General features: G+C 44.7%; 1 protein-coding gene across 1 annotated transcript in view; it reads left to right on the top strand.

Moving 5' to 3' along the window:
- Positions 1-1,366: 1,366 nt before the first annotated feature.
- Positions 1,367-15,324, top strand: part of trdn (triadin) — a 565,816-nt gene continuing 551,858 nt past the window's right edge. Inside the window, exon 1 of the mRNA XM_078542852.1 lies at positions 1,367-1,655. Coding sequence (XP_078398978.1) covers positions 1,634-1,655 — 22 coding nt within the window. The 5' untranslated portion in view covers positions 1,367-1,633. The remainder of the gene's footprint in view (positions 1,656-15,324) is intronic.

Genomic DNA, 15,324 nt, shown 5'->3' on the forward strand with positions numbered 1-15,324 from the left:
CTGAACCACCAAGTCCTCGCCTCGATGAATCACAGCTTCATTATCACATTTAAAGTTCCAACCCAGCTCCTTGTGTCAGGTTGGTTTCCCCCCATCTTCCAAACTCAATTAAAGCTGGAAATGGGAAGGTTGAATGCAGATTTGTGTAAAGAAACTGATTTTTCAAACTTAACCCTCACCCAATCCAAACTCATCTTTATTGGTTAAAATTCAGCTCATATCTTCACTATTGTTAGGTCAAAATCCTGGAATTTCCTACCAACAGCATTGTGGGATCTGCTTCACCACAAGGACTTCAGTGGCTCAGGAAGGCCCACCAAGGTTGAGCAATAAAAGCTAGCCTTACCAGTAACATTCATATCCCAAGGATTAACAAATAAAAAAGACTCCCACATACATTGTTGTGGTTAAATAGGAATTAGGGTCTACATGAAATGTTAAACTGAGGCCCTTTCTGCACTCTCAGGTGGACATAAAAGATGGAGAAGAGCAGCAAAGTGCCTGCTGGTGTTCTGGTCAACAAGTAACTCTCAATGAACAGCTAAAATAGATTATCTGGTCATTTATCTCATTGCTGTTTGTGGAATCTTGTTGTGAGTAAATTGGCTGCTGTATGTTCTACCTTGCAACAGTCTCTACACTTTCAAAAGTACTTCGTAGGCTAAAATGTGCTTTAGGACCTCCTGCAGGCATGAAAGGCACTATATAAATGCAAATCTTTCTTTCTTCTTATGGTGCAGAGGTGATCTGGCTTTTGTGGAGAAGTACAGTACTGGGGCAAACTGTAAAAATGCTCAGTGTTGTAGAAGGCTTCATTTGGTAGGTTTCATTTCTCATAAAAAGTGAGATCAAATTATTAATTACTTGCGTGAATAAAGGCAAATGCAGGCAAATATGTCTCATTCATACGTAAACAAATAAATACAAAGAAAAACAAGAAAAATGGGAGCGTTTCTTGTATGATTTTTATCTTATTACAAGACTAATCTTCTGTCTCTGTAAATCCTATTTGGCAGCTGTAATTTAAATCATCAGTGAACATAAAAAAATAAATTAGCTCGGTATATATCATACATTGCCTCCTGACACCAGTTGTGTCAGGACCCTCCCCTGGCTAAAAAAGGCAATGCAGGATAGAGTGAGTATTAACTGTTCTAATAATAAAACTGAGTAATAATGGATAAGGTTACCTTGAGGGAAATATTCCATTATTTTGACTTATACATTAGGCAGCAGTAGATACAGAGGGGTAGTTGCAAGAGCTTCAACTGTGTCATAGAGTAACTGTGCTTTTTAGTGTCCTTTCCTGCTTTGCTGTCCCTTGGTGCTGGACTCCTTCAGATACAAATGATTCTAAAACTGGGAACATGGAAACACATTGTGAGACATTTCTATTTTAGATTGAAGTTGATATCCTTATTGCCAGCAACAAGTCTCCAGTTGTGAAAGCTCCTGCTGGCGGGGTGAGGACTCTGCAAAGGACACAGAAGATCTCCACACTACCACAACTTCATAAGTCTGAAAATCATCTCCTCCTTTCTTATTAGTATCACAGTTCTGAGAAACCAAATTCATCATACTTGAAGACGTTCATTGAATTGCCAGGAAAGTGGAAATAAGAATCTTGGCCAGAATGACTGAAATCACAACTGAAGGTATTGTGAAAAGCAACAAAAGTGCCTATGTCATTTGTTTAGTGTCTGCGTGGTAAATATATTTAATTTAAAAGCCCCAGGAAAATAATTAATTAAACTATGTTTTGTGCTGAAGAAAGATTTTCCTAGTTACTGTGTGAATTGCAAGTGGCTGCATCAGTCAGCAGCAGCAGAATTAGATTACCATAGCTTTCTATAAATAACACAGATTGCACAGCCTGAGAAATTATGAGGGGGCGTTTATTGCTGGTGCATGTGGGGGATGGGCATATTAATATCAGTTACATGAATTTTAAATTCATCACGGAATTATGATTAAAGCAGCATTGTTGAAATTCCACATGGATGGCAGCATTAATCAGATCACTGATATTTACTCCATCAATTTGCTTGTCTATTTGATATACATCAATAGAAATAAATAAAGTGACTGATATGAATTAGAGAAAAGCACATCACAATCTAGTATGCTTTGATTAGAAAAAATGTATCATGTTTCACTCAACGAATATTTTACACTCTTTGTTACTTGGAAAGGCCAAATGCATAGTCTAAATTCTTCACGTTATATATTGTTTTGGTTTTTCACCAAGACACTTAATAAAATTGTTTGTATGCACTAATGAATTAATGGTGTAATTATTGCAATAAACTGCTTTTATCAGTATTTTTGCAAAGGTGAGTTTGAATTCAACAACCTGTGAGAAAGTATAAAAATAAGTGATTAATTGGGACAGTCACACAGGTGCAAGCAAACAGCGATCTATTAATCTCTGTTAAAAACAAGAAAAACTGAGAATCTCAACCTTCTTGCTTGCCTGATAAAGTGCTAGGCTCACAACATCCCCTTTATTGAACTGAGGTAATTGGTGTTGATAGAGGACACTACCCTCAGTTTCTCAGGGTAATGGCCCCAGCCCAACCATCTTCAGTTACTTCATCAATGACCTTCCTTCCATCATAAGGCCAGAAGTGGGGATGTTTGCTGATGATTGCACAATGTTCAGCACCATTCACGACTTCTCAGGTACTGAAGCAGTCCATGTCCAAATGCAGCAAGACCTGGACAACATCCAGGCTTGGGCTGACAAGTGGAAAATAATATTCGCACCGCACAAGTGTCAGGCAATGACCATCTCCAACAAGAGAGAATCTAACCATTGCCCCTTGACATTCAATGGCATTACCACTGCCGAATGCCCCACCATCAACATCCTGGGGGTTACCATTGACCAGAAACTGAATTGGACTAGCCATATAAATACTATGGCTACAAGAGCAGGTCAGAGGCTAGGAATCCTGCAACGAGTAACTCACCTCCTGACTCCCCAAAGTCTGTCTACCATCTACAAGGCACAAGTCAGGAGTGTGATAGAATACTTCCCACTTGCCTGGATGAGTGCAGCTCCAACAACGCTCAAGAAGCTTGACGCCATCCAGGACAAAGCAGCCCGTTTGATTGGCACCCCATCCACAAACATTCACTCCCACCACCACAGACGAATAGTGGCAGCAGTGCCATCTACAAGATGCACTGCAGTAACTCACCAAGGCTCCTTAGGCAGCAACTTCCAAACTGGCGACCATTACCATCTAGAAGGACAAGGACAGCAGATAGATGGGAACACCACCACTTGGAAGTTCCCCTCCAAACCACTCACTATCCTGACTTGGAAATATATCGCTGTTCCTTCACTGTTGCTGGGTCAAAATCCTGGAACTCCCTCCCTAACAGTAATCTGGGTGTACCTAAACCACGGGAACTGCAGTAGTTCAAGAAGGCAGCTCACCACCATCTTCTCAAGGGCAATTAAGGGATGGGCAATAAATGCTGGTCTAGCCAGTGATGTCCACATTCAATAAATGAATAAAAAAAATTATTGACCTGGAACTCCCACTCTTCTTCGAATGGTCCCATGTTCTTCTTTGACTAGTTCCATGGCATCTTTCACATCTATCTACAAGAGCAGGCTTGGCCTTGGTTTAACACCTCACCTGAATGATGGCACCTCTGTTAATGCACTGGAGTGTCAGTTTTGTTTTTGTACTCAAGTGCCTAGAGTCAAATTCTTACTCAAAGGTAAGAGTGCTGCTCATTGAGCCACAGCTGAGGTGTGATAATCCCTGAAATAATATGAAATGTTAAATTGGATTTTCTTTTGATTGGCTACTTTTCCCTGTAGCACGGCTCATTAGTTGTGTGGTGTGGACTTGGTGGTCATTAAACGTAACAAATAGGAGCAGAAGTAGGCCATTTGGCCCCTCAAGCCTGCCCTGCCATTCAATAAAATCATGGCCGATCTGCCCCAGGCCTCAACTTCTCTTTTGTGTCAGCTCCTCATAGCCATCAACTTCCCGATGTTTCAAAAATCTATCTACCTCTTCTTTAAATACTTTCAGTGATCTCGCCTCCACAACTCTTTGGGGTAGAGAATTCCAGACATTCACTACCCTCTGAGAGAAGAAATTCCTTCGCATCTCAGTTTTAAATGAGTGTCCTCTTATTCTGTAACTATGTTCCCTAGTTTGAGATTCCCCTACTAGTGGAAACATCTTCTCAACACCTACCCTGTCAAGTCCCCTCAGAATCTTATACGTTTCAACAAAATCACCCCTCATTCTTCTAAACTCTAATGAATAAAGGCCTAACCTGTTTAGCCGTTCTTGATAAGTCAACCCCTTTATCCCAGGAATCAGCTTAGTGAATCTCTTTTGAACTGCCTCCAATGCCAATATATCCTTTCTTAAATATGGGCATCAAAACTGTACACAGTACTCCAGGTGCAGCCTCACCAACATGCAACCACTTTGGCATGCAACCACTTGAAAGGAGGGAAATCAAGTTGTATCGCAGCATTTAGATTACAGCAGCTGATTAAAAGATGAATTTTGAAGTTACACCACATGAAGCAAATGATTGGAAGAGATGTTAAGCTTTTGGATGCAGGCATAAAATTTAATTGCTGAAATGAGGGCCAGAATTTTTCCGTTGGCGAGTTGGGGGTGGGGCCCGCTTGCCAATGCGAAAATGACGTGGGATGAGGTCGGGAGAAACCCCCGATGTCATCCTGGTCCATTTAAATATTGAGGAAGGCGGGCGGACAGCTAAATCAGCTATCCACCCGCCGACCTGTCAATGGCCAATTGAAGCCATTGACAGGATAATTAAGCTCATTAAATACCCTGCCCGTCCAACCTTAAGGCTGGCGGGCAGGCCAGGAGCCTCAACGGCGAATAGAAAAAACATGAAACCTCACCCACTGGCGGGATGAGGTTTCATGTCCGTTTTAAAAATGTTTAATAAAATTTATGTCCTTTTTATTAACATGTCCCATCTCGTGTGGCATCGTCACATGAGGGGGACATGTTAATAAATTTTTTATTTGTCTATTCTTGATGTTTAAAAAACTTTCACCAATCTCCCTGAGACAGCACTTAGTCTCAGGGAGATGTGTGCTCTTTAGTGCGCATGCATGAAAGAGCGCACTTTGACATTTGGGGAATCCCTCCCCCACCCCCCACAGGAAGCGCATCGTGCTTCCCGTCGGGTGGCCTGTTAAGGCCCGCCCACTTAAAATGGCAGCGGGGCCTGCTTCGGAGGCGGGGGTTGGCTGCCCGCCAGCCACCAAGCCGGTGGGGCCCGCCCGCCCACCAAGGGCAAAATTCTACCCGAGGTCTGGAAAAGATGGCTTCCTCAGGATTGAGAACAAGAAGCCCAATAACATTATGGTAGAAATTTTATGAAAGGAAGTAATAATGCAAGTCACTGTAACCTCCACCACCCTCCAAATTGTCACGCAGTGCACAAAGAGAGTGATGTGTTATTGACCAAGGTATTTGAAGGCACTTTTTCCCATGCATGTCCGATAACACTCCTTTGCCCTTTATTTAGCATATTTTCCTCCTGTTATTAACTGATGATAAGTAACTTTTGGAACCAATTAATACCTCTTCTTAACTCAAGACCACTGAGCATGGTCATCTGCTTGCAATAAGGTGGTGGTGTTAGCCTTTTAATTTACCTAGTGGTCCAAGGGGTAAGAAGTGGTCAGTAGTTTTGTGAGAAGAAGGTCAAGTGAACAAGAGGTGGATTTCTTGGACGAGATGAACTTGGAGAGGGCATGAGGAGAAATAGGAGAGAAATTAGCGAAAGGTGTGGGATATGGGCAAAAGGAGGATAGAGCTTGGGGAACCGTTGGCTTGTTGGGCAAAGGGAAGGGAGAAAGCATCAGAGGCAGTTTTATGGATGTCCTCAATTTTAGTGACAATGAAGTCCTTAGGCTCCTTGCGCTTCTTAAAGGAAGTGAAGGTTGAGGGGTAGCGGAGAAGAGTTTAAGAGAACACTTGTTAGTGAATTAGCTGAAAGTAAGAAGTATCTGCAGTGTTTGAAATTGTTAGTACCAATTGGAATAAAAATACAAATACAAATTGATTGACCACATAGGCTTTATTTTTCTAGAAGTATACATTTTATTGGACTGAACTGATGAAATGTGATATTTTCATTGTTGAGATAAGTCCAAATGCCTTTGAGAACGCATGTTTCACAGTAAAGCATAAGGGCTTGATGTATGGGATCAGCTACGAATGAAGGATACCAACAAACATCAAGCCATTGTTTCAAGGATTGTCACTGACCCCATCACTTTTGGGATCTTCTCCACATCCCCTCCCAGCTCATTGTCCCCCAAACGCTGAGCCCATTTCTACTTTCTTCCCAAAATCCGCAAACAGGACTGTCCTTGTTGACTCATCGTTTCAGGCTATTCCTGCCCCACTGAACTTATTTCTTCCTATCTTGACTTTATTTTTTCCCTCCCCTTGTCCAATCTCTTTCCACTTACATCCATAACTCTTTTGATGCCTTACATCATTTAAACTATTTCCAGTTTCCTGGCCCTAACTGCCTTCTCTTCACAACGGATATGCAATCCCTCTACACTTCCATCCCTCAAAAGGATGGTCTGAGGGCTTTGCCTAGCTGAAGTTGTTCTCTCATTGAATAATTTCTCCTTTGACTTGTCTCACTTCCGCCGAGTAAAAGGTATTGCTATGGGCAGAATATTCCCCCTGTTTTGGAGGGGGGTAAGTTCAGGAGCGGGCGCGTGGAGGCGCGTCTCCGATCGGCACCCCCAACTGGGGGTGCACCGCCATTTTACGTGGGTGGGCCAATTAAGGCCCGCCCAGCTTGATGTCCGCAAGGAAGCTATGCGCTCCCTGTGCAGGCGGTGGGGGGGGTGGGTGGGGGGGTGGTGGGCGGGGGGTTCCCTGAGCCGGGAGTGCGCTCTTTCACGCATGCACATGAAAGAGTGCACTCATCTCCCTGAGGCCAAGCGCTACCTCAGGGAGATCGGCTCCACGTTAAAAAATCTTAAAAACAGAAAATAAAATTTCCCTGACCTGTCCCCTCATGTGACACATGAGTTGGGACATGTCCATTACTTTTAAATACACTTTTATTAAATTTTTAAAAACCTACATGAAACCTCATCCCACCCGTGACATTGACAGGTTGGCGGGCGCACAGCTGATGAGGCTGAGCCCCCGCTGACCTGAAAATTGAAATGACGCGGGGTGACGTTGGGAGTTCCGCTCGACGTCATCATGCATCATTTTATGGGTCATCGACCGGGAAATCCTGGCCTATGGGTACCCACATGGGTTCTAGTTATGCCTGTATTTTTGAGGGGCATGTAGAACATTCCTTGTTCCAGCCCTATTCGGGTGCCCTCCCACAACCTTTTTTCTAATACATCGATAACTGTATCGGTGCTGTTTTCTGCTCTCGCCAGAACTCCTTCCTCCCTCCTCCTACCTTTCAACATCATATAACCCATCATGTTTCTACCTTCCTTCAGCTCTGAAGAATAGTCACATTAGACTCAAAATGTTAACTCTGTGTTTCTTTCCACAAATGCTGCCAGATCTGCTGTGTATTTCCAGCACTTTCTGTCTTTATTTCAGATTTCCAGCATTTGTAACATTTTACTTTTATTTATATGAGTGAAAGATAATTATTTGTCCTCATTTGTCCTTATAAAAATAATCGGTTGCTTTCTTTGGCTGCATGCTGATGGATTTCTTACTTCTTCCTGTGTAATATCCTCTAGATGTGGGGATGGATAGTAATCCCTCTTTTCTAATCATTATTTGCTTTAATTTTAAGAAGTTTCTGCATAGCAACACTGTGCTGCACAAAGCACACCACATAATTTTGGACTCTAGGCTGGGCTGTACTGCAGGCCTGCACCAGGTATTCTCAGGCACCTAAAATGAGACTTCAGAATGCTCCTCACCATTGATCACACTTGTAGTTCTGTGGGCTTCACTTTATTTGTTCTTCGTCTCTATCTGTAGTTGATCTACTGGAGTAATAAATCAGCACTGCAGGAGAGATAATTATCAGTGGACCATCCTTGTAAATAGTTTTGAGCCATCAGACCTGGAATAGGAACACACAGTGAATTCTCATATGAAAAAAGTGTTGGGACTATGTCCTGGCTAACAGACATTAATGTGCAGGGTAAGGCGTTTTTCAACGCACACTAGCTTGACATTGATGGTGTGAAACTCTTTCCTATTAATCAAGTAGAACAGACTGCCATTATAGGGCTTTCAAGCCTATGTGTACCCTGTCCACTATGACTTCAACCTGTGAAAACCCAGTCTATAGAAATGGATTGATTTGTTTCTCAGGTTGCACTGAACTACAGGATCCACCTGAAGAGAATGCGGTGACCTTCTTTTGTGGTGCTGAAATGGTGTCTGACTAAAGAGTAGAAGTCTCATTGCTGTCCTGGAAAGGTTTTAGAAGGCTGCAGTAGTTCCACCAAAAATGACCTCCTCAATGTATTATCTGTGTCACTGATTATTCTATGTTGCATCTGCTACCACTTAAACAGTGACATTGTTCCATGTGGTTAGATTAGGATTATATTAGGGGAAATTGCAGGGAGAACATTGATATACACATCTGCCCAGCTTTACCATATCAGGAAGGCTCAGAGCAGATGGCTATCAACACTGGTGGATGTTTAAGATTAACAATTTTCTGGTGACCATTTTTTGTGCTGGGGTTTTGGTGGAAATCTGCATTGGCCCCATGTCACTGCTTTTAGCTCACAAAACCTCTCAAAAGTAGGCAGCTTTGCAAGGATACTCTCTACTGGCGTGTTTTTACTGCAACTTCAGCATTATTGCCCAGTAGTTTCCACTTCTCAAATACACTAAAAATGCATTTTAGCTTGGAGTCAAGGCCCTAACTGAAATAAATCTATTGCAGAATTTTGCTATTGATTTATTATAAACTCACTTGGAATTAATTTAACTATTCAGAGATCGAAGGGCTGGAACCACAGTCATTTGGATGGAATCGTCCCAGATTTGTGGGTGGGAAAAAGGACACTTTGCCTGCTGGCCGCAATGGCAGCTTTTCATGCCGTACCGTCCCAATTCTGCCTCATTATTTATGCATTCCTGGGAAACACGCTGGGTCGCTGGTGGGACATCCTCTCATTCACCCGCCCTGCCATCACATCAGGCCCTCAGTAAACCTGGCGCCATATTTAACGCGTGCCCCTGCAAAGAGGTGGCACTCTTCAAGGGATAGGAAACTGCTGCGAGCTAATGGCTGCCAAAGGGAGGAAACGTGTTGCCCCAGATTTAGTGACGCTTCCCTCAAGTGCCTACTGGACACAGTGGAGGCCCACCACGAAATCATCTACCCTGCTCTGGGCGAAGGCCAGCAAGCAAGGTCACCGATCCAGCATGGGAGGCAGTGGCAGTGGTGGCCAGCGCCAATGCCCTGCAAAAGAGGACAACTACCCAGTGCTGAAAGAGGATGAATGGTCTCCTCCATTCCGCCAGGGTAAGTCGCTTTTCTCATCACTCTCAACTCACACAACCACAAACCCATTACATATCCACAGGGATCGCACACCTCAAGGGGCAACACTATGAACCCTCACACACACCCTCACTTCTCCATCATGCTCATATCCTTTCGAGCTCACATCCCAATCCCGTCCATGGCTCTGCTCACCACGCAAACATTCCATGAAGTGCCATGTGTTCTGCTCACACTCTCTCCATCTGTTTTTATGCAGGAGAAGCTGGTTCGCAGCAGCAGGGAGAGGTCCCAGACCGGGGCTGGAGTGGCCCACATTAGAACCCGCACTCACTTTGAGGAGCGTGGCAGTGCCCTGACTGGTGAGGACATGGACCGTGCCTGCAGCGATGATGGTCAGCAGTAAACACCCATGTGATGATCCTGCACCACATCATCCCTCTGGCAGCACAAATGCGAGTGCTCTCTCTCCTGCTTTTGACTCTGCTGCCATGCACTAATCATCTCTACTTTGGTTCACAGGGAGCTCTGCCAAGTGACCGATGCCCTCAGCCAGAGAGTCCCCTCAGCTCCATCCAATTCCTCACTTCCAGACAAGAGGACAATTACTCCATTGAAGAGCTGGAAATAAGCAGCCTGGAAGACCCATCACAGTGCTTACCCATACCCTCCACCAGGGCAGAGACACTCACCTTGGTGGGACCTAGATCTATAGCAGGCTCAAGTTCGCAATCTGGTGGTCAGCGCACGGACATATGTCCGCAACAGGAACAGGCAGGTTCAGCCGAGCTGCCTGGCAATTGAGGACGACTGCTGGGGAAGAGGCATCTATGAAGTCCAAGTCAGATGACAAGCCTCTGGATTCAGCCTTCTAACTCATTGTGGATAGTCAATAGAAGGTGGGAGAGCATCACAAAGAGTTGTTGGAATCCCAACAGGGTGGAACGTGAGTTGGAGGAGTGTATCCATCTGCTCTCTGATGTGGTGGTGCCTCCATCTGCATGTATGGAGTCTCCATAGGAAGGATGGCGGATGCCACGGAGACTCTGGTCTAGCAGAAAGTGGAGGTGCAGTCCTAAACTCCATCCCTGTAGCCATGGGTGAGTTCCTGCAGTGGCAACACGAGAGGGAAATGAGGCACCTCGACATCCCTCCAGGTGTTCCCTCCCCTCAAGGAGTCAGGCTGGGCTCCTCAGGTACCCATAGGGAGGTGACACAACAGCGAGACACCCCTGGGTCATCCACTCAGGAATCTTAGAGGTGTTCCTCTCCCTCTGAGACCCCTTTGCCTGTGAGGGATGATTCTAGCGAGCAGGGCTTATAATGATATGCAGATGTAGTAAAACGAAGTTTCCGACTTGCGGTGGCAGGGAACCCAGCCCACCATTGAAGGGCGGACCAGGTGATTGCAAACTGGTTTCACGATGGCATGAAACCGATTTTTGGCCTTCCCACCATATTGTCCGCTCATGCCTGCTATGAAGCCTGACGCCAATGGGCATGGAAAATTCCGCCCATGTGTGGCAATCATGATCCATTTTTAAGCAAGTTGTACGAGGCTGCTCTGAACTACTTTTGACCAGTTTTTGGATGTGCTTCAACTGCTCATATACAAGCCTGGCATAACCCCATTAATTTCTGGTGGATGTGTGATGCCCCACTCTTTTAAACTCCAGTACAGAAGTGGCATGCCATTGCATTTTATTGGAAAAACATGAAAATCACTATTCATTTGCTAATCTAATGATCCTTAATACTTCACTGTGCTACTATCTGGAATAGAATTTTAGTGTCAAGGCATGCAAGATTGCTAACTGTATCTATAAAATTGTACTCCATATATTCTATCTTGACAAATTTGTCAAGATTTATTCCATTGATCCAACTATTTTTGGAGGTTAATCACATCCCACTTATAATTATATAGAACAGGAGGACTGATTCAATGATCATGACTGCAATTTTAAATATAATAATATTTAAACCTCTAGATAAGACCACTAAGCCTAACTATATGATATTTTACCTAACTATATTTTATAGAGGATTTATTACCAGTTCTGTATAATCTTGTAAGGGACGTAAGTCCAAAGTTCTGTTTGTGCCATGTGGGTGTTATGTATGCAAAGAAAATCTATGGTCTGAATTTTATGGTGTCGGAGTGGGTGCGCGGCGGCCCCAATCTTGTGTAAAATCATGCAAGAAGGCATCGGGAGGGGGCGTCCCAACATCATCACACCGTTGCGTGATATTACGATCGGCAGGCACGCGCGATCTCAGGAGGGAACAACTGGAGGACAAAGACAGTGATCCTATTCCACATACCACAGAGGACGACTCAAGTGCTGGGTCTGAGGGGGAGCTGGAGGAGCCCCCAGCTGAGGAGGAGGAGGTCGATGAGGATCCCTCTGTGAGGCAGGGGGACTAGGGAGGCCTTGATTCTGAGAACTTTCAACTAGGCATCCAATGCAAGGAGTCAAGGCGATAGCAAGGGGTACGCCGCCTTAATGATCTTTTCTGATGAGACAATCCTGTCACCTTTAAGTCAAGGCACATGCCAAGGAAACATAAATCAACCGTGACAACTCCTTTTGAGATCATTGTGAATTAAACTTTGGTTTGCGAATGCAACATCTTGGTTAGGCTGTGCGTTTTAGAGCTCCAGCTCAAAGCAGTGCTTACACTCCGCATGGACTCCTCCATGACAAAGGCCATGGCATGCAGGCCCTCAGGGATCTCTGTCAGATTTTCCCATGCATCCCACTGGACATCCAGCATCTGCCACATGATGGACCACTCCAGAGGGTCATCATCTGTCTCGGACTCAGCATCGTCCTGGTTTCCAGAAATCCTCCAGCTGCAGACGCCCTCTGGACTCCCTGCCTCTGCCAGCTCCTCAGGTGTGTGTGATGTGCCCTCACCATTGTGTGCTACCATCTTATCTGACATGGTAATGCCCGCCATCATACCTGTGTCTGCACTGGTGCTTGATGCAGATGGAGGATTTGACGCGGGTGTATCTGTGAGTGGCTTCTCCTCGGGGGTCAAGGGGGGGTCCTTGGGGTCTGCCTGGCATCATGAAGATGACACAGCTGAGGGAGGGTGAGAAAATATCAGTAGCAAACATCATTACGAAATCACAGTGCATGCACTCTGGTTGTTTCTCACAATGGGCAACTGCCTCACAGAAGCATTGTGAAATGGACGAGCCACAGGGACTATTGGTTTAAACATCTCAGTCTAAAAGCCACTGCCCTACATCTCATATATCCTTTCCCAGTCTCTTCGCTGTCCACTGGACTCTTACCTTCCTCCGAGACCCCTGCCTCTCCATGACCTGTGGACCTGGCTCCACAGTTGCAGGCTATCTCCAGAGCTTCCTCTTCTGCCTGCATCAAAATCAGGAGGTTGGGCACATCTCCACCAATTCATCCTCGCTCTTGTGTGTCATGACTCTTCTTCTCCTGTAATGATGAAAGTGCTTCCATGTGTTTCCCCCTCTACATTCCAGACCATACCAGCTCCGCCTCCCATCACCCCAAGAGAAAGAGGTGCAAGTACCCATCACATTGGCACACTTCATCCTTGCATACATCCAAGTTTACCTTCAAGATCATACTAACTCAGTAATTTTCATGATTTGCTGCAAGAATTTTCCAGCCCTGATTCCAGTTTTCCAGTTCAAGTAATTGGGAGCTGTAGCTGTCATATTGGCATCTGATGAAGCATCTCAGTTTTTATGGATATTACAATGAGGAGGACAGTTCAGGAACTTTCCACTTTGGGAGCCGCCTCTCTCCCTGCCAACTTTTTCTCACTGCCTCTAGCTCCCCCCACCCCCATCTCATTCCCGCCCCCGCTCGCCGTTGCAGTCACTCCCTTGCTGCATGTCCTCCCTGCAGCTGCTCCCTCACCAGACGCCCTATTCCCCTGCAACCACTCCCTCGCTGCCTCTCCTGCCTACAGCCTCTCTCAGCGATGCTGCTCCAGTGTTCAGGCCTCAGGCACCGTAACTCACCTTCCTACTGCTCACTGCTTCTCCAATCACAGGCTACATCTCTCCCAATCTTGTTGCTGAAAGGCTCACTAGTGAGCCTAGAAGCTGCAAGTGTGGGAGAGAAACAGCCTGTGATTGGAGGAGCAGCTTCGTACAGAATCTGTCACTTTCATGACTTTCTCAGTTTGGTCACCCCTGTGATTGAATTTTCCAAAGCGTTTCCGAGGCTTTCAGAGGTGAATTTGCCTGCCGCCCCCATGTATTTTGAAAGCTGATCCTATGATGTTGATAGGATTGTGATGGTATTTTGAGCAAAGCATGCATTATGTCAGTATCAGATGACATAAAGACAGAAAATGCTGGTGTTAGGAAATAGGGATAGTTTAAATAAATTATATTTGTGTTTGTGGGTGTTAGGAATGAGTTTTAGCTTTAATGTTTAAGTTTGATTTGTATTTTTGTGTTTGTGGGTTAAGAAAATGTCAAGTTGAGTTTTAGTTTCACTTTAAAAGGTGCCTGCATTTCTAATGAGAGTTTTACAACTCTAAGTTAAGTAAAGCAAACAAGAGTTTAAAAAAAAACTGGGCTGTTGTCTAGCAACAGGGGTCCAGTGAGGCAGATCCCACCCCCCCCCCCCCCCCAGCCCACAGGCGCACACAGAAGAAACTAGAAACATCAGTTTGATTTGGAAGCTGTTTGAGTTCAGTTGGTTTTGAAGACTGGGGAGACTGGAACAAAGGGGCCCGATAGCCAGTCCCAAGCTAAAGAAAATACCCCAAAATCCAGGGAAGTGGAATACAAGAAAGTCCTAAGCAGACCTCCTAGTCAAAGGAAGGACAGGAACCTGGAAAAAGTCCTGTTAAGTGAAGTTAACTGTGAGGGACAGAGAGAAAGTCTCCAAGCTTCAGATTTAAAGAGACAAAAGCTGCAGAAAGCAGATTTAAAGTGAGGACAGCTTGCAAGAGGCTAGAAGGTCCAAAGAGACAACTGAAGGTCTGTAACTCTTTGTTATGGGCATGTGAAGCAGTGGTGTACTGTTGACATCTGAACTGGTGAGAGGGAGTGCGTGGAAGAAAGCTTGAATGCATGTAGTGACCCAGGGGAGAGGAACATCGGAAGATTTTGAAACCCTGGAAGTGAACACTTGCAGAGGGCGTCTGAGAGAAAGCATCGGCTTGGGAGAAGATTCCAAAGTGAGTTCTTGGAGAGTGGAGACTGGAAACCCTTGTGTGAAAAACGGTGTTTAGTGAGGCTGGTTGGCTCACGGTGACAAAAGTCTGAAGGGAGTTGATGAGAGACCCATAACATCTGGTTGAGGTGGCATCTGTCTCTTGGTTTCAGAGTGTGGTGTGTCTGACCACAGGTCACAATTGGTTTACATGGACTGTGTACCTACTATGAAAATTACAGTATAAGATAGCTTTTGCAACTTGTGTTATCCTTACAAATCTATGTATACCTGTAAAGATATAATTGTGGGTGATGGTGTATTGTAATATAGTTCATCTTTTCTTTATGCTTTTATTAAAAGTTCATTAGTTGACTTGTTAGTGACACTGTTAAGTTGCCCCTCTCCACGTATCTGAGCAAACAAAATTAAAAGTTAGGGTCTATCAAGCTGGGTTCCTCTCTGGGATCAGCCTTGTCCAGGGGTAGCCTCAGCTGAGATTATAACACTAGAAAAACTCAGCTGATCTGGCAGCATGTGCAGAGAGAGAGATTTTCCAGCATTTACTGTTTTTATTTCAGATTTCCAGCATTAGTAATGTTTTGCTTTTAGTATCAGATGATAGCTGGACCTAAGAGGGGTCAAAGTTAAGTAATTT

This window comes from Cetorhinus maximus, chromosome 5 (genome assembly GCF_964194155.1).
Source record: "Cetorhinus maximus chromosome 5, sCetMax3.hap1.1, whole genome shotgun sequence".
NCBI classification, from domain to species: Eukaryota; Metazoa; Chordata; class Chondrichthyes; order Lamniformes; family Cetorhinidae; genus Cetorhinus; species Cetorhinus maximus.